Raw genomic sequence first — 24,541 nt, forward strand, 5'->3', positions numbered from 1 at the left:
ATCAACCCAAATATGGAAATTAATCTATGGGTTAACCACTATAAAGCCAAGAGAGGTTGATCCCTCTGAAGAAAAATGGGATGATAAGAGTGAGGACAAGCAAGATAGCAAGGATGATGACAAAGATGATGATAATATACAAGAAGATGACAGGACAGACAATACTATTGGGGAAGAACCTGAAAGACAAGATAAGGACAAGGCAACAGCTGAGGAGTAGCAAAAGGAACAGAGTGTGCAGGACACACAAGTGTCAAGTGTCAGCCCCCCACATGACATAGTCAAGTCAATAGAGACAATTATTGTTAAGGATGTTTTTTATGCTTCACCATAGAACATCAATCCATTAACTATAGATGACTTGAAGAGGATACTGGATCATTCTACACTCCAAGAAAAGTTATGTGAACATCGAGTATTGGTGAGTGTAGAAGAACTCTAGAAGGAAGTAGCTGATATAACAAAGGACAAGGTGAATCCACAAGAACCACCTTTTTCCATCCCTTCATCTACCCGTGTGTAACCACTAGTACAAACATCAAAAGACACATCTACAAAGGTTGACACAACTGTCAAAGTTGAGATGGTTAAACAACAAACTCAGACTACTCAAGAGAAGGCTACAAAAGCACAAGCATAATAGACAAATGTATCTATACCTGATACACAAACATAAGGAGCAAGTTAGATAATAATAATTGATCAAGGAAGAACTGAAGAAAAGGACATACCAAAGAAGAGGGAACAAGAATCCATACAAACATTGGCAAATTTACCAACGTCTAGCTCTCTTAAAAAATTCCTTCAGAGGCTGAGCATTGATGCAATACCACTATAGATTTCAGCACTAGACTCCAGTTCATCCAAGGTTGCTAAGGTAGCTCACTATGGTGATGCAATTCTAGACGAGGAAATAGTGATACCTAAATACGATTATGCAACTATGACACTAGAGAAAATAGGCATAATGCAAGCAGCTTGGGAAAGGAAGAAAAACCAAGAAATACTCAGAAAAGAGTATAAATAGAGGCAGGCATTACAAGATATTAAAGACATCTTTTTAGATGCTTTTAGCTTGCAAACACTTGATGAATCAAAGCCAATATTGGAGAAATTATTAGATATTGTGGAATAGGTGAGTAACGAAGACCAGGAAACCAATGTCAAACCTATGGAATGGTCTGAAAGAAAATTTCAAGGGAAAGTCAATGAGAAGATATCTAGTGATATAGCACTCTCACAAGTTGAATTAGCTGATAAAATTGAGAAAGTGAAGAAGGTGCTTGAGAACATATTCTCATTGTACACCAAATTATGTGATCCCACACTCTTCACAATGGAAACCACCCATAGGATTCTAAGTCTAGAGAGAAACTTAAAAGTATCAAATATGCAATTACCTAAGAATCTAGCTCAAAGTGAGAAGCATTTTCATTCATTGCTTCATACACAAAGTCAACTAAATGTGTTAATAATAGAAGAGGCTAATATAAGAGCCAAGTTGACTAACATCCAAGCCTCCCTTACCCCTCATGGAGATACTCCACAAGGAAATCAGATATGCAAAGACCTTGATGAAGAAAGATCCAAATCTTTCAACATTAGATGGACTAGTTCACCTTGTAGTAGAGGCCATCCAAATAAAATCATTAGATGTTGCATTAGACAACTAGGATGTTGCTCTGAAGATTATAATGGAAGTCCACAAGAACTTTTTGGACAAATACACAATTAGTGTATAGACCCTTTGACATAAGTGTCAAAAAGGGGGAGATAAACAAATATGCAAGGGGGGATATTAAGCGTAGGGGGAGAATAAAGATAATAAAGATAGAAAAAGAAGGGGAGATAAACCAAAGGGGGAGAAAACAACAAAAGAGTAGAAACAGAGCCTATCAGATCAAGAGAATTAGTATTTTTGAAGACAAAGAGCATAACCAAAAGACAAATTCATGAAGAATAGATTTTTGATACAGAACAGGCACATTAACTCAAGGGGAATTACAAAATTTTTGAGGTATATAGTCTACTACAAAATTCTGAAAAAATTTTGAAGCTTTGTATATATGCCAAGTTGTGGATGTATTATACTCGAGGAGATTAGATTTGTTATGTACAACTAAGTGTTTTTGACACTCATGTCAAAGGGGGAGATTGTTGATCTCAGACTGGTTTTCACAATTGAGTGTCAACACACTTAAGATATTTACTAAGTTCATGTCAAGCTAGTAATAAATGCCAAATATAATATGTATAGATATAGAGTTGCAATGAGTGTCGAGTCACTCATGTTTCAAGTCACTCAAGTGCCAAGCAGATAGACCATGTCGAGTGATTCAAGTGTCAAGTAAGTGGTTGATGCCAAACAATTCAGGTGTCGAACTAGAAATAGAATTATAGTATGTGTTGAGCATCAATATTATCAAGTGTTGAGTAACACAGATTAGACCTAGTTGTTTGTGATGACACAAACAACTATTAAACCATTTTTATGACAACTTATGGATAGATCTTGAAGTTTTAAAGATAAGGACAAATCTATTTGGGTTCCCTATGAAATCAACATGCAACCAAGAAAAAAAATGGAAAGGTTAAACGACAAAAAGGATGAATCTCAACTGCAGATTCATACCTAACCCTAAGCCATCAAAGTCTTAATAAGGAAGATGAAGCTCCATAATAAGATGAGGAATGCGAGTGAAAAGAAGAAGGAAGAAAAGGGGTGAATTTATCAGAGATCATTTAAGGTGACTTAGTAGAGTGAAAGAATTGTAGAATCAGTTTGCAGAACAAAGGATCGAAGATACAGCATTGACAAATCAGATCAGAAAGGATTAAGAAGGATAGAATGGTGATCTAAAATCAGCAAGTTAAAGTTGTAAGTCATCAAATTAAGCATTCTACTGTTACTTTCTAACAACTATATCAGCAGAGTGAAATCCTTTGGACTAAGGTTGACTTAACAGTCATTGCAAAATCCTTTAATAGGGTGACATTCCAAGTGAATGTTCTATAAGTCCTTTAATTAGGCACACTTCTAATAGGGTGTTAAAATCCTTTAACAGGGTTGGACTTAATAGTCTCTTGTAAGCCTTTAACAGGGTCGGTCTTTCACAAGGCAGGTCATGTTTCATGGTCAACATTTTGTAACCTTAACAGGTGACACTTTATTGTTGCAATAGTGAAGAATTGTGGATGTCATCCCCACCCCAATTTTACCTTCTCATTTGGAAGGTTTCTGGGTAATCATATTAGGTGTCAAATGTCTGTATGTTTATGTGATGCATTGTCTTTATATTTCATTTCACTTTATTACATGCATCTAATGAATGGTAAAAGGGTTTTAAGTGTTGAAGTTTGAACTTCTTATTCACCCCTGCCCCCTCGCCCCCAGAAGTATATGTTTCCCATTTGTAATTACAACATGATCTACATCCTCCTCATATGTACCATGGAGGCATAATTTATCTTTTTCTTCCTCTTCTTCTCATTAGGTTCCTTGAATGATAGCTTAGCTTTGAAAGTAGATTCAACATTTTCAGGCTTGAAATTATCAAAGTTAGCTCAAAAGCATTGAGCCTACCTACCAAACCTTCAAGTGATAGATTATTCCCTAGTATACATCTTAGTTCTTGAATTGCAAAAGCTCTAATAGCATATATAGGCAGCAATGTTCTTAAAACTTTTCTTAGTACAATATCATCATCTATTGTGCCAGTAGCTCCTCTTATTGCATTAACATCTTTTATCCTTGAGGCATATTGAGAAATATTTTCACCTTCTTATTTCTCATATCATCAAACTTACCTCTGAGACTTTCAGCTTTAGCTCTGAGAACATTAGTGTCTCCTCCATAGATGGTTAAGGCATCCCACATTTTCTTTGCACTGTCAAGACTTTTGATATCATCAAATTTGGCATAGCTTAGGGTAGAGGCAATCTCCAGCATTTTCTGGTTATGTTCTTTCTTCTTTTTCATATCCTCGATAGTTAGGGCTCCAGCAGGATCAACATGCTTAGTAGGAATGGTAGATTGTGCATGATCTCCAAGTCCTCCAAGGTGTAGCTTCATCAAACTTTCCCATACAGGAAAGTTATCTCTCTTAAGCTCGGTACATCTCTTTTTGGCATCTTGATCTTTTTGCTTCTAATACCTTCAAAACTAGTCCTCTTAAGCAGATAGCTCTAATACCAATTGTTGGAATTCTTTACAATAACGAAGTGGGGTGGGGGGGGTGAATCAGTTATCCAAGTTTCAAATGTATAAATAAAACTTTTCATAGCTTGGTGAATCCATAAAATATTTATCATCATGTATGTATCCATAAGATTATGCAATCACTTAAAAACTTGTAGATTACTGTCAAATCAATTTGCAAAAATGTAAACCTGAAATATAATAGATTCAGCAATACACTTGACACAATGATTTATGTGGAACCCAATTTGGGAAAACCCTCCAGTAGCATGCTACTCTTTTCACTCTTTTGAAGTGATGCCTTGTGAAAGGCCAACCCTATTAAAGGTTACAATACACACTATTAAATGTGACCATGTTAAAGGATTTCAATCACCTTGTTAGGAGTGAGCCTTGTTAGAGGACTTTAGACCATTCACTTGGAATGTCACCCAGTTAAAGGATTTACAAATGACTACTAGGTCAACCTTAATCCAAAGGATTTACCCTAAACTGATACAATTGTTAGAAAGTAATAGTAAGGCTTGATCTGATAAAAACTTACAACTCCATTCGCAAATTACAAATCTTTATTTCAATCCTCCATTTTGCTTGGCTTTCACACATTTTAGCTTCGATAGCTTGTTCACCCTTGAAGCATTCATACCCTTAAGCCTTCTTTCTTAACATGCCAATGTAGACTTCTTCTCTTAGGTCACTTGATGAAGCAAAACCCTTGACTCCTTGTCTTCCTTAAGTTCTCGCACATGACAACCCTTGCTTCTAATCAACCATCACTATAAATAGGAAATTAAGATCTTTTTTCATGTATTCTCCATCATCCAATTTAGGGTTAGGACAGATTAGGTAGGATTTAATGAATCTACCCCTCATTCCATATCACTTCTAGAAACTTCTCCTGCAATCCTCTTTGAATTCACCTTAAAATAGTTTACCATGAATTCTGTGTCATAAGCTCATCAATCTTATCTTCCACCTAGTTCACATAATCCAAGAAAACAAACTTGTCATCTCAGATCCATTGAATTCGCGATCTTTCAAATAAATCAGCCACTCGGCATCAACTTGCTTCTAATGCTTGGCACATACTGTGTTTCTTGGCATCCTTTGTAAAGTCACTCAACACAAACTAAATTTTACTTGCATATCATCAACTAAACTTTACTCTGCATCCACTGTTTTGCTCGGTATGCATTAGAATAGATTTTTACTCAGCTCTAACTGATTTTCTGCTTAGCTTTCACTGACTTTGCTCGACACCTACTATCCACTCCATCAAGCTTTATAGACAAGATTTGTTTAACTTGCTCTTTTGAACTTGCTTAGTGTGAACAACTTTTGCAACCTTAAGTAGATTATCATTGTACTATGATATCACTATCTTAACTTATTCTTGTACTCCTTTACATAAAATAACTCAACCTCTCCTCTAGGTGCTATTGTTACATCTTTTGATCAAATCCTCTTCATCAATCAAATAAGTGATGGTACTTAAATCATATAAGTAGTTGTCCTACCAGCAAATAGCAGGTTTGACATCAGTGACAAAACAATGATTGAAACATATTTATCATACTTGTATCAATCTATTCTAAACAATCTCCTTCTTCAACACTCAAGTGAGAAAAGATAAAAATTGGAGAATAGGGTGGTTAAGTATATATTTATTGGCTATGGTGTCAATGTGAAAGGTTACAAGCTTTGGGATCCAAATGCAAAGAAGGTGCTCCATAGTAGAAGTGTGATATTTTGTGAGGTCAAACCTTCTACAATTGATTTGCAACCAGAGAAGGAAGAGAAATAGAAAAATGAAGTGGTTCATATTCCTTGTACCCCTGAGGGAGAAGAACTATGACCTCCTGATGGACCTAATAATGAGGAGAGCTCAAGAAGTTCTAAAAATTTTGAAGAGCAAGAACCTCAGCCTCAAACTTTGAGGAGGTCTACTAGTAATAGGAAATCACCTGATAGATATGGTTATTCAGCTGAAAGGTTTGGATATTCTATGTTGGATTTAGGTTGTATAATTTCTTTGAATGCTAACATTCATGAGCCTAGGACTGTTAGAGAGGATATGGGTATGAATGATACAAATTCTTGGATTGAAGCCATGAATGAAGATATGGAAGCATTGAAGAAGAACGCTACATGGGATCTAGTACCTTTGCCTAAAGGATGAAAACTTGTTAGACGTAAATGAGCACTCAAGAAGAAATTGGATCATGTCAATGTTGAGAAGTATAAGGCATGGTTGATCATGAAGGGGTATTCACAAATAGAGGAATTGATTATAGTGAAATATTCTTTCCTATAATGAAGGTTGTTATCAGTTGCAACAACTTATGATTTTGAAGTTGAGAAAATGGATGTGAAAACAACATTCCTTCATGATGATTTGGTCGAGGAAATTTATATGTCATGACTAGAGCATTTCATTGAGAAAGGTTAAAAAACCTTGTTTTTAAGTTGAAGAAATCTTGTGTGGTTTGAGACAATCCCCTAGAATGTGTTGTCCTTGGGATTTCTAAAATCCAAATCTGACAATTGTGTATACTAAAAATCTTTAAAATGGTCACATTCTCATCATAGTCTTATATGTGGATGAGATGTTTATTGGGAATGGTAAAGAATGATTTCATATTTGAAGTCCTAGTTAGTAACATAGTCTAGAATGAAAGATCTAGGCACAACTAGATATATTCTTGGGATTGGGATTATTAGAGATAGAGCTAATAAAAATCTTTGGATGAGCCAAAGGAAGTACGTTAACTCTATGTTGGAGAAATTTAGTATGACAACTTGTAGGTAGGTGGTCGTTCCAATGTTATAGGCAATGAAGATTTCTAAGGGGGGTTTTTTGAAATCTCCTATTGACATGGAAGAAATGTCTAGAGTAACTTATTCGAGTGTTGTTACTAGCTTGATGTATGATATGATCTATTCAAGGCTAGACATTACCCAAGCAGTGGGAGTACCTAGTTGATATATGGCTAATCCTAGAAGGGTGCATTGGGATGCAGTAAAGAGAATGTTCAGGTATTCTAAGCAGTACATCTAAGTATTCCTTCTATTTTCATGGTAATCCTATTGGATATCAACATTCAATTCACATTCATGGATATGTGGATTCAAATTAGGTAGGTGACATTGACAGAAGAAGACCCATTAGTGGATATATTTTTCATGATGTTTGGTGGTGCAATTGGTTGGATGAGTAAGCGATGGTGTGTAGTTTCTTTGTCCACTATGGAAGAAGGGTGCATAAAAACTACTCATGTGCTTCTAAAGAGATCATTTGGCTTAAGAGATTGTGTTGTGATATTGGTTTTGATGTAGGATAGATTCTTTTGTAACAACCATAGTGCTACTTGTTTAGCAAAGAATGCTAATTTCCATACTAGAACAAATCATATTGATGTACATAAACATTTTGTTTGTGATATAATGGATGATGGGAAGGTGAATTTAGGGAAAATTGAAACTTTCAAAAATGTTGCAAATGCATTGGCTAAGCCAGTGAGCACAAAAGTCGAAATGGTGTGTTGGTTCTATAGGCCTTGGGACCTTAAGTAGATGGCATAGTGTGATATTGCTATCAGGATTTAACTGTGTGATTTTTGAGTCAAACTCATTGACCCATTTTTTATGAGTAGTGATTCAACATGAATCCATCTCTCATGAAAATAAATATAACACTTAGCACTCATTGGATCTAGGTGATGCTCATAGGGGTGAAGCACCGAGACTTCTCAAGAGGTCACCCATCCTAGTACTACTCCAACCTGAGCGCGCTTAACTACAAAGTTTCCTCCATGGTTAAACCCAAAGCTTGCAACACCATTTGCAAAACCTTCACCAAGTGTTGTGCTTTATGAACCATTCAATAGAAAACCCCTTAAGCTCATCAATTGATAAGTAGGAGATAATTTCCATAGGAAGTCAAATTGTGATATTGCTATAAGTAGCAAATTATCTCCTACTTATCAATAGATGGCATAGTGTTTGACTCTTAACAAGTCTTCGAAAAGCATGAGAACATTAGGATAAAGTGTCTCAACCTTTGAGTCCAAACATGTTATTATATGTATTTATGTATTTTAACCCACTTTGGAAGTCGTGATGTTAAGGAGATAGTGTCATAAATTGTTATGTTGAATCAATGTAATAATTATGGGAACTACTAGTTCAGTAGAAGAGTCATGGAGAGTTCATGTTTGATAATTTATATTTATGGTGGAGTTAATAGTTGATAAATAGCACGAGGTAGGTGTTAATATATGGAATGGAGACTGTTATGGTTGAGTTATGTTGTGTTGCATTGGAAGTTTCTATATGCATCGTGTAATTGGTTTAGTACATTGACACCACATACCTCTTTGGTATTAGAGATGGTTTTGGAAACCATGGGCTCTTACCACTTGTGTTGAGCTCTATAAATATGTCACTACTTAGTACATTTGATGTGGTTAGGTTGGATATCTTTTAAGGAGCATTTATGTGCCAGATATTCTCTAGAATTCTTTGTTGCTATAATTTCTTTTGATGAGCATTGGCTCAATGATTGTCTTGTAATTTTTTTTGTTTTTTTTGTTGTTATTGTTGATAATACAACTGATTCTAGCTTTTGGAGCGTGGGTTTTTTTTTCAAAGGAATTTTCCCACGTATATCTGATGCTGTGAGTTTATTTGCTTAATTTTGTATGTGTTTATCTAGTTTGCAAAAGGTTAAAGGCTTGCTAGAAATTTCAACATCATCTTTCATGTTAGATTTAGCATTTGGAAGCTTTATTCCGCACTTGGTTTCCTTCGATATCCTCCTAATACACATTTTATGCGTTCAAAATATGTTGAAACATAAGAGCCAATAGAACCATTGTTACGAAGCCTATATTTTCCCCAATTTAGTTTTTGGTTTGGTTGAAGTATCAAGTCTTAATGAGTTGGTTCAAGTACCACATTTCGACTCAATAGGCATTTACTTTTGTTTATACAAACCATTTTGACTTTGTGATGTGTCTTTCTTCAAATTTTTTGTTCGACATACCTGCTTTGTTGAAATGGTAGAAGGTACATCTTGCTTAAGCTCTTCTTAATACATTTGATTCCTAACTAATCTTGTAACAAAATACAAAGAGGTGTTCTTTTCTCATCAATATACATTGGTTACAAAATTTGTAAGAGAAGGCACATCTTGCTTAATCTTTTTCTATTGTATTAACATGTATTTTAGCTATCATTGATGAAAACAATAGAATACAGCTAGGCCTATAATGCCTTTGATACCATTATTAGGCCTACAAATATAATTAGATAATAGAAGACCAAAAATATATATAATCAAACAACTGAATACCAAAATGGTGTTCTACATTATTCACAAAGAGAAATTACATTTATAAGCAGAAATTACATTTATAAGGACAACTGTATAGAAAAAAACCCCACACCAAAGAAACTAAAAACATTTAAAGCCAAAAACAAAAAAATCCCAATAAGTAATACATTAAGAAAAAGAAACATATTATAAGTTTTCTTTTTTACTTATTTTATTATATTTATTCTAGTATTTTCAAGGTTTAAGGTGCAGATTCCTCTTGCAGAGCTTTGGGTGGAAATTTGTTGTTCCTACTAATAATGACATTACTTATGATAATCTACACAGTATACTTGACCTGAGAGATATCTTTTTTGTTATGTGAATTGTTTTTAATTTTCAAATTATTGGCATGCGATGCAATATCTTAGTTCAATTCCGAACATACATAATGCTTTAGATAATATTATACCTACCAGAGTAGATGATAGATATAAAACTCCAAATTATGCATGAAGTTTTTTCCACTACTTATTTAGTTGAGAGGCTTTCTACAATGATACCATCCATCAATGTAAACTATTTGACATTTTAAAAAGAATCAATGTTCATTTGAAATTTTTATGGCGAATTGGCAGATTGGTGAGTTGTTAAGCCAGGAATATAAAATGGACAATGTGGCCCATGAAGGAAAAGATTAAATTTATAATAGTGGTCATTGACAAATGGACTGGACAATTTACACATTTTAAATGTTTTGTATGCCAATTATGAATCCTCCGCAGGCATATGTGATGGGTAAATAGAGGATCCTAGAATGTTGGGTTGGTTATTAGAAAAGTTTGTAAAATACCTGCTGAATGGATGAGAATCCAAGAATGTTGAGCTAGTTATTTAAAAATATTTGTAAAATTGTTGGAACTGTTATGTTCTTTCCTTTCCTTTTACATTGTTGAAGCAAAGACCATGGATCTCACAATCGTGATTCAAAGAATAGCTAAACATATCCAATGAAAAAATATTGATCACTCCATACTCTAATTTGAGGAAGAGCACAAATTTAAACACTTAACACATTTCTACAAAAAGTGGAGACCAAAACCCTTAAAGAGTATTTTGTATAATCTTCAAAGTATTCCTGTGTTGACTAATTGAACACAAAATGAAGATTACTTTATCATCATTTGTAATTATTTTTCTTGGAAAAATATAATAAGAAAATATCATTTGTTTGATTTATAGATGTAGATTACTAAATTTTTTAAGCTAGCATATTGCAAATAAAAAGCATTTCTTAATCATTTAAATGAAGCTGAATATTATTGAGAACAAAATTCTATGTATTTAGAAAAGTTTATAATATAAATTTGTAGGCTAAGTTATTTTAAGAACTTAAAACATGAGTGTTGACATGTGAATTGTCCTAATCGATTTGAATATCTTATGTGACTTCAATTATTTGAATTGGTATATTTAATGCTTTTAAGCCAAAAAGGACACTAATAAATAACCTAGTAGTATACTTAGTAAGTATTTGAAGAGAACTATACAAATTTCAATTAACAATTTATAAAATTCAAAATTGTGTATATGTATATATATCTTGGCGCATGAATGGAGATGGTTATGAGGGGAGAGAGGGAGAGAGAGAGAGAGAGAGAGAGAGAGAGAGAGAGAGAGAGAGTGGGGGTGGGGAGTAATTATAGGAGGGGAGATGTCAAAGAAAATGAGACAAGGGGATGAGGGTGACACATGCAAAAGACATAGAGAGATCAGGTGAGAGATAAATATACATGAGACAAATATAATAGGCACTACTAAGAGGAGGGGACATTGTAAATAGAGAGTGAGACAAGGGGGAGGGTGAGAGACATGAGGTACACACACACACACACACACACAGAGGTCGTAATAGAAATAGATTGAGCTATATAAAGAGAGCTAAGAGAGAGAGAGAGAGAGAGAGAGAGAGAGAGAGAGAGAGAGTGTGAGAGACATAATGTAGAGATAAATGGTAATTAGGGGAGAAGATGGTGAGGGGGGGTGGGAAATAGGAGAAAGGGAGAAGATATGGAGAGATGAGGTGGCAAAGATAAAACAAGGAAGAGAGAGAGAGAGAGAGAGAGAGATGATTATGTAGAGATAAATTATAATTAGGGGAGGAGATGGTGAGAGGGGGTGGGAGATAAGTGAAAGGGAGAATATGAAAAGAGGTGAGGTACAAAGAGTCAATAAGGAGGCTGAGAGAGTTGATGTAGAGAGGAAGAGAATAATTAGGGCATCCAATGTACAGAGTTGGTAATGTGTGTGTGTGTGTGTGTGTGTGTGAGAGAGAGAGAGAGGGAGGGGTTAAATAATGGGTAAGATATGGTGAAAAGAGAGAGAGAGAGAGAGAGAGAGAGAGAGAGAGAGAGAGAGTATGAGAGATAAAGATAAATGAGGAAGGGGGCATATGTGAGAGAGTGGAACAAGGGGAGATAAGGCTAGAACGATGAGGTTCACAGAGAGAGAGAGAGAGAGAGAGAGAGAGAGAGAGTTTACAATTAGGGAACGAGATGGTGAGAGGGGTGGGAGATAGGAGAAAGGGAATATAGAAAGAGATGAGGTGGAAAGAGACAACAGATGAGGTAGATAAAGAGGACAAATAGAGTAATTGGAGAGAGAAAGAGAGAATAATTATGAGGGACATGAGAGATGTCTGGGAGAGGGTTAGACAAATGAGGTAGATATAGAGGATAAATAAGGGGAATAGATGGTGAGTTTACATCTAGGGGAGCGAGTGCAAGAGCATAATTAAGGTGGGGAATACAAAGAGAGGGTAATTAGGGGAAAGATATGGTTTGAGTGTTGAGGGGAGAAAGTTAAAGAGGAAAATTAGGAGGAGAGAGGTGTGTGTGTGTGTGTGTGTGTGTGTGTGTGTGTGTGTGTGTGTGTGTGAGAGAGAGAGAGAGAGACTATAATGTTATAATTGACCAACAAACTTTATATTATAAAAATTAAAGCCTTGAAAATTCTTAGCTTCTCTATATATATTTTATATATATAAATCTTGACTTCCACTTCAACCTTCATTCTATTTTAAATTATAATCTAACCAAAAAAAAAACTTCTACTAATGCTAATGCAAATCAAAACTCTAATTTCAACCCTTAATTTAATTCTAATTACTTGAATTAAAAACATATATTTTGATCGTATTACCTATCATATATACAATTTTTCTTTTCTTCTCAAATGGAATCTATTGCATTAAACATATTTTGAGATACACATGTAAAATATATATTATTTCATGAAATATTTAATATCTAATAATTACAATTTACTATTGTAGATCAAAACAAATTAAATAATAATAACTTTCATTCTTCATCGCAATTGGTGTGGGTGTGTGTGTGTGTGTGTGTGTGTGTGTGTGTGTGTGTGTTCACGTGTGCGTGTGCGTGTGTGTGCCGATAGATAGGTATCCTTCTCGAGACACCTATTTTCATAAATTCTATCAGTACAATAGATGCCTCAAGAAGGATATCTCATAACTAGTTACATACATACACACTCACTCACTACAATCTGACATTAATCTCAGATCTTTCATATTCCTCACAATGTTAAGGTTTATCAAATTTGATTGTCTCAATCAGCTACTTTTTCATTAACTGAACAATATGTCCCAAGTCGGTTGTATTACCTACAGGTCCAACGATACATAAGAAAGTTGGTGCTCAAAATGGATCTTTTTTTTGGGTACTTTTCACATTACTCCATAGTAAGTCTTACAATACTCGTGAGAGCATTTATCTTCTTTTCTTGTCTGTGTAGAGCACCAAACTCTTATCTTCATTTGGGTTTCTTTGAAGACAATTCTTTCGCCGCTCAACATGCAACCTAACTGCATGAGTCAGAGTGTATATCAATTCCATCGTGACATATTACCTCAATCAACTAGACCCTTTTTCTCCAATGACACTCTCTCCAACTTGTCTATGATTCTTGTCACACTTTCATAGTTAGTTGCCACCATAAAAAGATTTCAACAATACTTAAAATAATCAAACTGCATACCTACTTGTTTTCATTCATACAATGAGTACAATATTCTAGTGATTAGACTAGCTTAATTAATCAAAATAATCAAACTGCATACCTACTTGTTTTCATTCATACAATGAGTACAATATTCTAGTGATTAGACTAGCTTAATTAATCAAGATGTGACAGAAACTAAAGGGGTTTGTCTATAATTTGGCACATTGCACAAAATGTGCTCTGAGCGATGTTTACTAGAGTTTTGGATGTAAACAGTTGAATGACTCCATCACTACGGGTTAAAACAAATATAGACAAAAGATTCATAGTTAAAATAGGTTCCTACCCAAAACAAAAGTTTATAAATCATGGGGATCTATAGGTCAGCTTCAACCACCATTAAAAAATGAAATGTGAAGATTGACCACATAAGAAGTTGCAAATACAATTCAATTAACATCAAGAAATATTACCAAGGTTTGTTGTTTTGTGGGGTAACAACCCTTTAAAGAGCAGAAAAGACAAGACAAGCCATCAGTGAAAGTCAAGATATGCAAAGAGGTAGGTTAGGTTAAAAATACAAGAGAAAAGAAAGCCAGGGATCATAAATATTGCATAACTCATACCTATGAGTAGAGATTGATGATTGGTGTCAAGATATGATGGTAAAGAAAGTCTGACTTCGATAAGGAGAAGGAACGGAGTAAGGTTTATGTGAAGGTAAGCTAGTATGGTCACACATATAAAACCCCAACAAAAGTTCACATAGAAACACAGAACCCCTATATAATTTGAGAGATGAGAGCATGGGATTGAAATCGACCAGAATTCCCTAATAAAAAATAGGGAATGAACATAGATTTTTCTATATGGACTTATTTGAAAAGAGGACATTATAGGAATAAGCCTATGTGAAAGTATGATGTTCTTTTGAAAATTGACGATTAGAAGTTGGTTGATCACACGTGAAGTTATAAAACTATTGGTTGCGAGTTGGTCTTTCGAAACAAGTACACGTTAGTGGCTCACACAAGAAACACAAAGCAAGGCTTGTTGCAAAATGACATGATAAAAAAGAGGGTATATATTTCTGCCTATAGTGAAGTCGTCTTTGATTTAGGATGGTTGGCTCTCTCAGCACAAAATGGATGGAAAGTTAATCAAATAAATGTGAAATCTACATTCTTGAAGGATCATAACAAAAGAATAGTGACTCAACCAAAATTATTGACTTGGATTACCTTCATTACCATCTGATTGTTGAAGTTTTCCAAAAACCCAAGTATAAACAAAAGCGAAAGTATAGGTGAAGTTCTAACAAATTTGAAATGCCCGATTGCAAACCACTTAATGGAAGTTCAAATATTCTTCAGTCCGACACAAAACTATAATCTTTAATTGTTGAATAATAAATTTACCTATTCTATTTTGCTTTTCAAACCTAGACTGACACTCTCAAGCATTAGAAAATGTTTTTAAAACCCATCCAAGGAGAATTTTCTATATTTTTCATCAGTGCTAATGTATGCGGATGCAATGAAGATTAAAAAATTCCTAGAAAGGTCAAGCATCTTACATATGTTTTATGTGCATACGTTCAATCTAACTTCCCGTTTTAGAAAACATCTATTCAAAAAATAAAATTCCGTTATGTTTCTCTACTGCACATATTGTATCTGCATTCAAAGGAACAGATGTTCTTGGATTTGAAAGGCAAATTAATTGAATTGATTCTTGTTCTATTTTCCTAAAGGCTGAAGAAATAGAACGAAATAATATTCTATCACATGTTCAGAAGAAACAATGTCAAAGGGTTTGGATTCATTAAAGTTATAAACATTATGATATTTGCAGTCAGTATAGTATTGTTGCTCAACAAAAGCAGTTATTTGCGGTCGGACTATATAGTGAGATATATATGTAATAAAATAGTTTTCCCGAAGAGGATTGCAGTTCAAATTCAGTTAAATACAACTGGCAACCCAAGGAAAATTGGGGAAAATACCACATTTATCGCTGGCAGAACATCGTGGAAGCAGATCTATAAATAGGCAATCTCTGCAACTGTAAATAGTTCATAGCTCTTCATTTTTGTGCAGAATGAATATAATTTAGATAATTTGTCTAGTCTATAACCAGGTTCAAGCAGCACTTGCTTATCATGAAAACTATTTTCCTGTTCAAAACGAGATAGGTATAAAAAATGTCAATAAATTCCCCTATATCCACTTCTATATACAATCACTGTTGATGGAATACTGTAAAAAAAAACAAATTCCTCGACATTACATTACTAGTTACTATATAATTGTAATTACTGAGTGTACAATCACAACAGATCTTGTTTAACATAATAGTTGTACAATTGTAATCACTCTAATGGAAAAAGGTGAGCACATTTTAATATTGAAAATTTGGTTCCATGAGATGCAACTCCATGAAAATTCACTCACAGAATCAAAATGATCTTGAACTACAACAATGATTGCTCAAAAGCATATGCTGCAGTGATAATATCCTGCATGTTCCATGCCAGAGGCACAATCCCTATAAGTACTGAACACTGATTGCAAAAATAGGTTTGATTGCATCAAGAATGTCATGCCTCGTAGTAAAGCCAAAACAAAAATATATGGATTCCGAATATTATCATAACCACAGAATCTGTTAGTCCAAGAGCCATAACTAGTATTACTAAGTTTTTAGATATCTTGAAAAAGTTTTTACTGTCCATAATTCATTTACAAATAATCCTGGCTTCATATATTCCGGTGCTGTTTCACATTACATATACTCCACTCCAATTTGCTTCACATCAATCCTGAAAAATGTATGTTTTTCACTACCACCTTCACCATATATATGGACAGTGAAATGGGATCGATCAACCAGGTTGAATACCACAAACTCTCCATCCCTAAGAGAGTGATCAGAAACAAATTTGTCCCAGCCTTCGATCAAATTCATCTCTGGATCTCGGCTTACAGTCCATATCTGTCCACTTGGCCCTTCTAAGATAAGGTCCTCCCTGATTTGATCTTTAAACTGTGCTGCAAACTCAGGTGGAATTCTCTGAAACAAAAGAATCAGAAATTTTGGTAACAAATTACAGAAAATAATTCTACATTTTTAAGAGTTTAGTCTTCCATATAAAGCTCAAATAGTAGCCTAAGGTCAATTTCGAAACCATCTCTGCTGAATCAATTCAATGATTACACGTAATTGTGCCCACTCACTTCCCTAGATGCATCTGCCTAAAATGTGACTTCTCTCATTATCACTTTGTATTTCCTCTGAAAGCTACAAGCAGATTTTTTGGAATGAAAACGAAACAAGGGAGATAGGGCATCTGTGATGTAGCTAGAAACAATGAACATTTTTGTAGTCAATAAATGACCACAAAAATATTATTTTATATTGAATGAATGCCAAGGGAGCCTTCCAGCCAAACAAAGTTATCATTGCAAGTAAGACAGAACAAAAATATTGTTTTTTCCCATAAAGGTGGCAAACAAATATATCTCGTTGAATAAGAAGGGAACTCCCTTTATTATAAAGCATAGGACAGCAGCTTACCTAGCCTTTGCTAAATTATTTTATAGTAACGGTAACTTAATTATGCCTTATTGTGTGAATAGGAAATTAACATTTCAGAAACATGCCTTGAGGTGTTGCTTTTAGAGCCACACATCTGTCACACCCATTAACCACAGAAATAAACATGATGTTAGTGACAGCAAATTTTGTACTTATTGCTGATTCGTAGGAGAGAACAAACAGTAAACTGGATTCTCTAGAAACATGTTAAGAAAGAACAGACTTTGGGATGTATACACTAGTATGGTTTGCAGTATCTTACACAATATATATTTGTCTATGGTTCTCAAAGTAAGCATGGACTGTGGCACCATTATGTTGTGTCAACATTTGACAAATAGAACAAGATCTAATTCAAATCCTTTGGGATCCAGAATTTTATCATGTACAGAAGTCTGATCCAATCCAAACATTTTATAAGTGTATCTTTTTACTGAACTTATATTTCAATTATTTCATTTCTTACACTGTTTCAATACCACATCAAACCTGACTTGGTCTGATCACCACACCAATAATAATTTCACATACACACTTTGTTTTTCTGAGCCAGCCTTTCCATTTTGAGGGGAAGTTCTAGATCTTCGGATTATTATTCCTCTCCTTGAATCTGGATTTCCAATCTTGGTAACTATGTTTTTATAGTTTGAAGATAGGCCAACCAACAACCTAGTTAGATTTCTCAGTTCTAGGAAATGAATTAGCATTACTTTTATTCAAAAATATACTAAAATATTTTGGAATTTCGGTAAAAATGTTTTTTATTTCTCAGTTTTGGACTTTCATGACTTTTGAGCTGGATAGTGCTTCAATTTATTCAACTTCTTCTGTAACAGTACTGCAAAAATCTATTTTTCAAATATGGGTCGCCTCTCCTGTCCCTTTCTTTGGATTTGTTGATAAACAGATTTGTCACTGCGAATGTTGTCTTAAAAAATGACCGTTTGCCCTAAGGGCAATGACAATTGTTCCAACAGTTGGAGAGATTGTGATCAAATAATGATATTTCACAATCTTCCCCTGCATTTGACAGGGGCCTCTCCCTTGTATGCTGGGGTTGTTTAGGGTTTTTTAATACTTTTAACTTGAAGTACAAAGAGGGAAATGTAAAACTAAAGAAAGGATAACAAGGACCTTACTGGTAGACAAACGAGTTCCAAGTAAGATACAATGATCAATAACAACTACAGAAGGGGTTTAAGTACAAAAATGAGTTGGATATGGAAAATGATGAAAGAAAGTAAACGTATTTCCATATACGAGGAAAAAGGTAACCTTAACACTTTCTAACCAAGATACTAGGGTGTGAATGTGTTCACCATTTACATGTATAAGTTGAATTGAAGACTAATGTATCACACAAGTACACAAATAGATTATCAATTTGACATACAAGAAATTAATAATAACAACCCATAATCATATTCAAGACATAAGAATCAAATACATTTCTTGTTATTCTTGATAAACACCTATCACTACCTAATAATTACGTCTTACAAACCATAACCAAATTTGGTTAGGATTTTTATCATTTTCGCGTAAATAAGGCTCATCTCCTAACTTTTGGTTACAATAGGTGACTAAAGTAACTTCTTACCAAAAAAGTAATTTGAAGCTTATAACCTTTGTCGTTGATTTCGATAGGCTGGGCATTATGTCTTCTTCAAATGCATGAATCATAAACATCAATTACACCCTCTTTATAAGACATAAAATGAGGACCATGTGGAACTAGATACTTAGTATAGAACTTGCTTCTTAGAAAAGCCATCCATTTCACCAGTAACCTCTTTTCAATACACCCTCTTTGGAATATTTTGATTAATCATTATAGTGTATGAGAGAAAGGATTGAATCACATTCAATATATGCATGACACTTTGACATCATTGAGAATTTTGTCACAAGGGCACGTGCATGGCTTTAGAAAATGCGGCTAGCATTATAATGAATAAGACAACATCTTTGGGGCCACTATGTTGGACATTTGTCATGCAAAACTTGTCTCACAATAACTAGCATACAAAAACCACTTAATGAATGCCATGAGCTTTTATTACAATATATTAATGGACACAAAATGTTATATCCACAGAAAATCCCTCATCTAGTTTTCTACCTTCTTGGCATACTAAACTTGAATCAACTTCCATTGCCCTTGAGTCCACTCCCATGAGCTTGTCACTAAAAGAAAGCACTTGGCCTCCATCATCAATTTTCATCCATCTATAATCAAGTGTGTACCTATCATCCACTGAGACAAAGGAGATTGTTATATCAACTACGTTATCAATATGCCTTAATATGAATTTCATGTAGTCATTCAACCTGTTAAGAATCTAACCTAGATAACCTACAGGTCTGATGGTACAGACCGTACCTGCTCTTCTATTCATATATTCCTAATAAATAGCATTCAAATTAATATATATTTTCTCTAAAGGTGCCGGCGATTTATAGACAAATACCTTATCTTGTTCTTGGTTAAACTTAGTTAGTCATAACTAATTTATCTACTAAGATCGCCAGCTTAGGGATGACAAATTTGTTTGTTAAATGCCAAGGGTTATGTCCCTTGAGGGACATACCCTCTAGAAGGATATATATATATGGGTTGAGAATGTAGTTTGAAGGACACACATACACATAGCAGTCTGATCTTCCAAGCATTCTCCTTCCCACGAATACATAGCAAAGATATTCTCAATCATACAAGATCGAGTACAGAGGACTGGACCTGCAATAAACATTAGTGATATCTGCCTCAATAAATCTGAATATACATATTGTTTAAAATATCATTCTCAGCAACTCGAAACTAAATTACAAGTCTGATTCAAGACTCAAGAATTTGCAAAACTTTACATGGTATCAGAGCCAAGTTATCAGATCTAGGGCTCTGCAAAATTTCAGTAATCAGACCTCATATATATTCAGTAGTTTTCTCGCATTTTCAATGGCATATACAATCAGACCTGAGGACAGATTCGATGGGAAGGAACACTTTGAAGCCTAGAAATTCAGAATATTGATGATTCTTAAAAAAAACAATGTTAAACAATTTGTTGATGGAGCATCCAAACAGCCACCAGTTGAACCTCACAAATCCATATGGACCAATGAAAATAGAAAAGCCATTCAAATCATCTTGGATGGAGTTAAAAATGATATCGTACCTATGCTTACAAAACACCAAACTGCCTACGATATGATGAATGCATTACGGAATGCATATGAAGTAAACAATGCAACTAGGGTTCTTGCACTAAAAAGACAACTAAATCACATCCAAATAAATAAAGGAGAATCGATAAACTCTTATTTCCTAAGAGTTGTCGGCATTAGAGATGAATTATCAAGCATAGGAACCATCATTAATGACATCAAACTAACGCTCATGGCCATAGATGGATTGCCAGAATCATGGGAAACATTTGCACAAGGAATAAGTGCTAGAGATCAGCTTCCGGATTTTAACAGACTTAAGAATGATTGTTTTCAAAAAAAGTCAAGAAAACTAAAGAAAGGAGGAAAACCAAAAGTAGAAGATGAAGAACTTCACATTCTTAATGCAAACTCCTATAAAGGCAAGAAAAAGCACTTCAAGAAGAAAAGAGGAAATCAGAAGAATGGAAAGCCCAAGAAAGATCTATCTAAAATAAAGTGTTTCAAATGTGAAAAATTTGGACACTATAGATCTAATTGTCCGGAAAATTCCAAACAACAAGCAAATTGTACAAATGTCAGTAGAGAACAAGAGACTCATGATCCTAAGAACCGTGTTTTGTATTCCTCTCTATCAAATGAAATCTCAAATAAGGCATGGGTAATTGATAGTGGATCCTCCAGACATATAACGAGATACAAAGAAACTCTAGATTCCTTATCAGAGAAAGTTAACGGTGAAGTTACTTGTTGATGCGAGTTTTGTATCACTTACATAACATATGAGGATTTCAATATTTGATATGGGATATCAAACATGCAACTCCTCTCTTGAAAAGTTATTACTCATGGGATATGAGAATAGCTCCAATGTTCCTTACACCATTGGATACTCGCTCAGTTTTATCGATATGATTCACTGGTAATCATGTAGACGACCTTACGCAAATTGTTGAAGATGACTTGGACTTTGGTGGGATGAAGGTGATGGTGGTTCAGTTTGTGAAATGTGCGAGGGCAAATAATGTTGATAGTGGTGATGATGAAGGATGTGTCTGCCAGTGATGATGTTGATGGGAAAGCGATGGTTGTGGAAGGTGAATGGATGTGTTTTGATACTTGACTTACTTCTCTAACTTCCTTCTCTAAGCTTCAACTACCCAGCTACTCACTATTCTACTCCTACTCCTATGAATGGAAGTTTAGCAAATGGACGAGGATTGAATCTAATGAAGGCTAACGAGCGGCCCCACCTCCACAGATGCAATGATTCAAAGGAATAATAAACTAGTTTGCCACACAAAGCTTCCCAACCAGCCGCTAGGATGCTAGTGGTCTAGTATTGATCCCTATCAAACATTTACCAATGCTAACATACAACTATCCATCTACTTTAACCTCACTTAAACAACTTCAAATGAAATTTCCTTAAACAACTTGAAAAGAAATCTAACTGTGGAAGTAAAAAACATGCAATAATACCCAATGTTCTTAATCACCATGCAAGTCACAACAATGAAAAAGAGAGCGATTTTGGTATTATCTTAGCAACAATTTTTCCAACACTTTACAAATGAGAGCAAATGGCCTTATATAAGGGCCAAAAATACAACGGATGGTGAAGATCAAAACAAGATCACCGATCCAGAGTGGATCCTCAAAACCCTAATTAGGGTTGCCACCCCATTGGCCAATGAGAAGCTGCCACCTCGTCAATGGACCAATGAAAAAAGTCTAAAAGTGGCAACCAATGAGAAGGCACCAAAATGGTGGCCAATCAGAAATAGACACTTGTCCTATTCTAAAAGAAAGAGAAATTTGCCACTTGGGCTTACATCAAATGACCTTCTAATATAACTCTTCCCTTTTCTTTCATTTTCTTAGCTAAGGTAATGAACTAGCCTTTCATTAACTTCTTCCATAGGAGGACTAGGTGTGTGCTTTGCCTTGAGTTTCGTTGACTTCACCACGCCGCTTGCTGCTTGTAGTATCCTTTCATGGTCCTCATATTCCTTCGCAAATCCAAAAAAAGCATTGAGAGAGGAAAGGGTGCCCAAATGCCTTTTCTTAATAGCAACCTTTCCTAACTCATCCAACCTCGATCCAAAATCTGTCTCATTGACATCCTCTTTGCCAAGGGGGATTGTCCTTCCTTTAGTCTGTCCTTCATCGGTATCATGTCCACTGCACCGATATTGGTGTCAGTTATTTGCTTCATTTTCGAGAAGAAGGGTGTTCTGGGTATCATATCCTCTTTGTCTTTCTTGGTGTTTGTCTGCTTGGCATTCTTACTTGCACTAACATCCTCCATACTTGTCGCCCTATTACGAGATGGTAGAGTGGTGGACCAGAAGATAAGTAGTGTTAGTGTAATTTTTTATTTTTTCTATATTACTAGGTTTTTCCTACACTTTTAATAATCTCGCTTAGGTTAATAAAGCATGTCTTATTAGGTGAATGGTTGTGAGGTGTCACCTTCCTACATGTGAGCAATCCATTAGCTATCTTGGGAAGATACTTTGCTATCTTTAGTCCGCTAGATGGTTGCTCCTCATTGGTTGGTGTTGCCACCTCCTCCCTCTTCCTAGCCTATATAAACATGCTACCTGGCTTGTATTTGCATCTCTTGTTTTTGCATCCTCTTAATGTTATTTTGCTTCTAGCATTTGCATTACTCTCTTAGAGACTAACTCTGTATTGCTATTTTGATTTTGTATCATTTGCATTCATAGTTTAAAAATTTATTCTTTGCACAAGTTTTCTAGGTTATTAATCTTTTCAGATTCTAACATGGTATCAGAGCTTTTCTATGTGCAAGAGTAGATTTTAGTTTCCTTATTTGAGAGATTGGGGGGGGCTAATAAATCTTATTGTAGTTTTTTTGAAAAACGACATATGCTCTTCTCTTGCATCTTTGGATGATCTTGAGAATCAAAAAAGTTTTGACAAAAACAATTTTAATTTCTGGGGTTTCAATCTCAAATCTAACAACTAACATGCATATTTGAAGTTTTCAATCAGTATTACAGGTTCCAACATGCCATTGATGGACATAGAAAGCTAATTCAACATTTGCATAACATTTTTTGGTTGCTAGGGTCGTTTCTTGGTTTTTGGAGCCATTTTTTATTGTTAAAGGCGTCTAATTTACACTACAGCTACATCTTCTATACATCAACAAGAAAAATGCTTTCTGGGTTTGGTTCGCAGCCTCGAAAATCCATCAACGTATCTTTTAGTTTTTGCATGCAATCTACATATTTTGCAGAATCGAGCGCGGAAAGATACAGCCATACCCCTCTCCGTTGGCAGTCGCAGATTTGAATGCAGTTTTCAAATGCCTTGTTCTTGCTCATACGAACTCCGATTTCAATGATTCTTGTTATGACCTTGGCTATTTTGTTGTGCTCTATCCACTAGTGGAGTTGTTTTTTTATTTTCATGCACAAATTTTTCAGAAATTGCAGATTCTTGGCCGTAACTGTGCACAGTTCTCATTTTGGAAATTTCGGAGGATCATTACTTTCTCATACGACCTCGTATCAAGGCGATTCTTTTTTTGAAAGTGCATATTTTTCGAGTAGATCACAGTGGTGCTTTTTGTTTCCTTGATTATTGTGCCTAAGTTTCACTTTCAGCATATGCTCTTCATGAGGGTTTGTAATGCATTGAAATCAAGACCACTAAGTATTTCTTTCTAGTAGTAGTTGTAAACGCACTAAAATAAAGTGTCAAATCATATTTCTTTTGGGGGGGGGTTCTTTTGGGGGGGGGGGGGGGGGCATTGTCGTGGCTGAGTTCTCTTCTTTTTAGCATTTCTTCATCATGGATCAAACAAATATGCCCATCCTAACTCCATACAATTACTTTGAGTGGAAATCACGCATGACAATTCACTTAAGGAAAGCTGGATTAAATAGGATAACTATGGGACTTGAAATTGAACCTGATAAAGATGAAGATAAGCCTAAGTGGTTTAACAAATGTGATGAGGCATATAGAACATTGTGTTTGTCTATTTCTCCTCACTTGCTATTTCACATTGAGTCTTTGGATACACCAAATGAAATATGGACAAAGCTAGAAACACTATTTGGCACACAAGATTCAATGAGGAGTCATATTTTGGAAAATGAATTAATTGGTTTAAGTCCAGGCAATTTCAACACAATCCAAAATTTCTTCACCAAATTAAAATCACTAAGGCTGCAGTTAAAACAATGTGGAATTGAAAAGAA

General features: G+C 34.9%; 1 protein-coding gene across 1 annotated transcript in view; it reads right to left on the minus strand.

The window, feature by feature from the left end:
• Positions 1-15,918: 15,918 nt before the first annotated feature.
• The window catches only part of LOC149555013 (B3 domain-containing protein At3g06220-like), a 56,392-nt gene continuing 47,769 nt past the window's right edge, over positions 15,919-24,541 (minus strand). The window contains exon 2 of the mRNA XM_089829044.1: positions 15,919-16,610. Coding sequence (XP_089685170.1) covers positions 16,323-16,610 — 288 coding nt within the window. The 3' untranslated portion in view covers positions 15,919-16,322. The remainder of the gene's footprint in view (positions 16,611-24,541) is intronic.

The sequence above is a fragment of the Cupressus sempervirens genome, chromosome 5, assembly GCF_028749045.1.
Source record: "Cupressus sempervirens isolate cs-2001-9-10 chromosome 5, ASM2874904v1, whole genome shotgun sequence".
NCBI classification, from domain to species: Eukaryota; Viridiplantae; Streptophyta; class Pinopsida; order Cupressales; family Cupressaceae; genus Cupressus; species Cupressus sempervirens.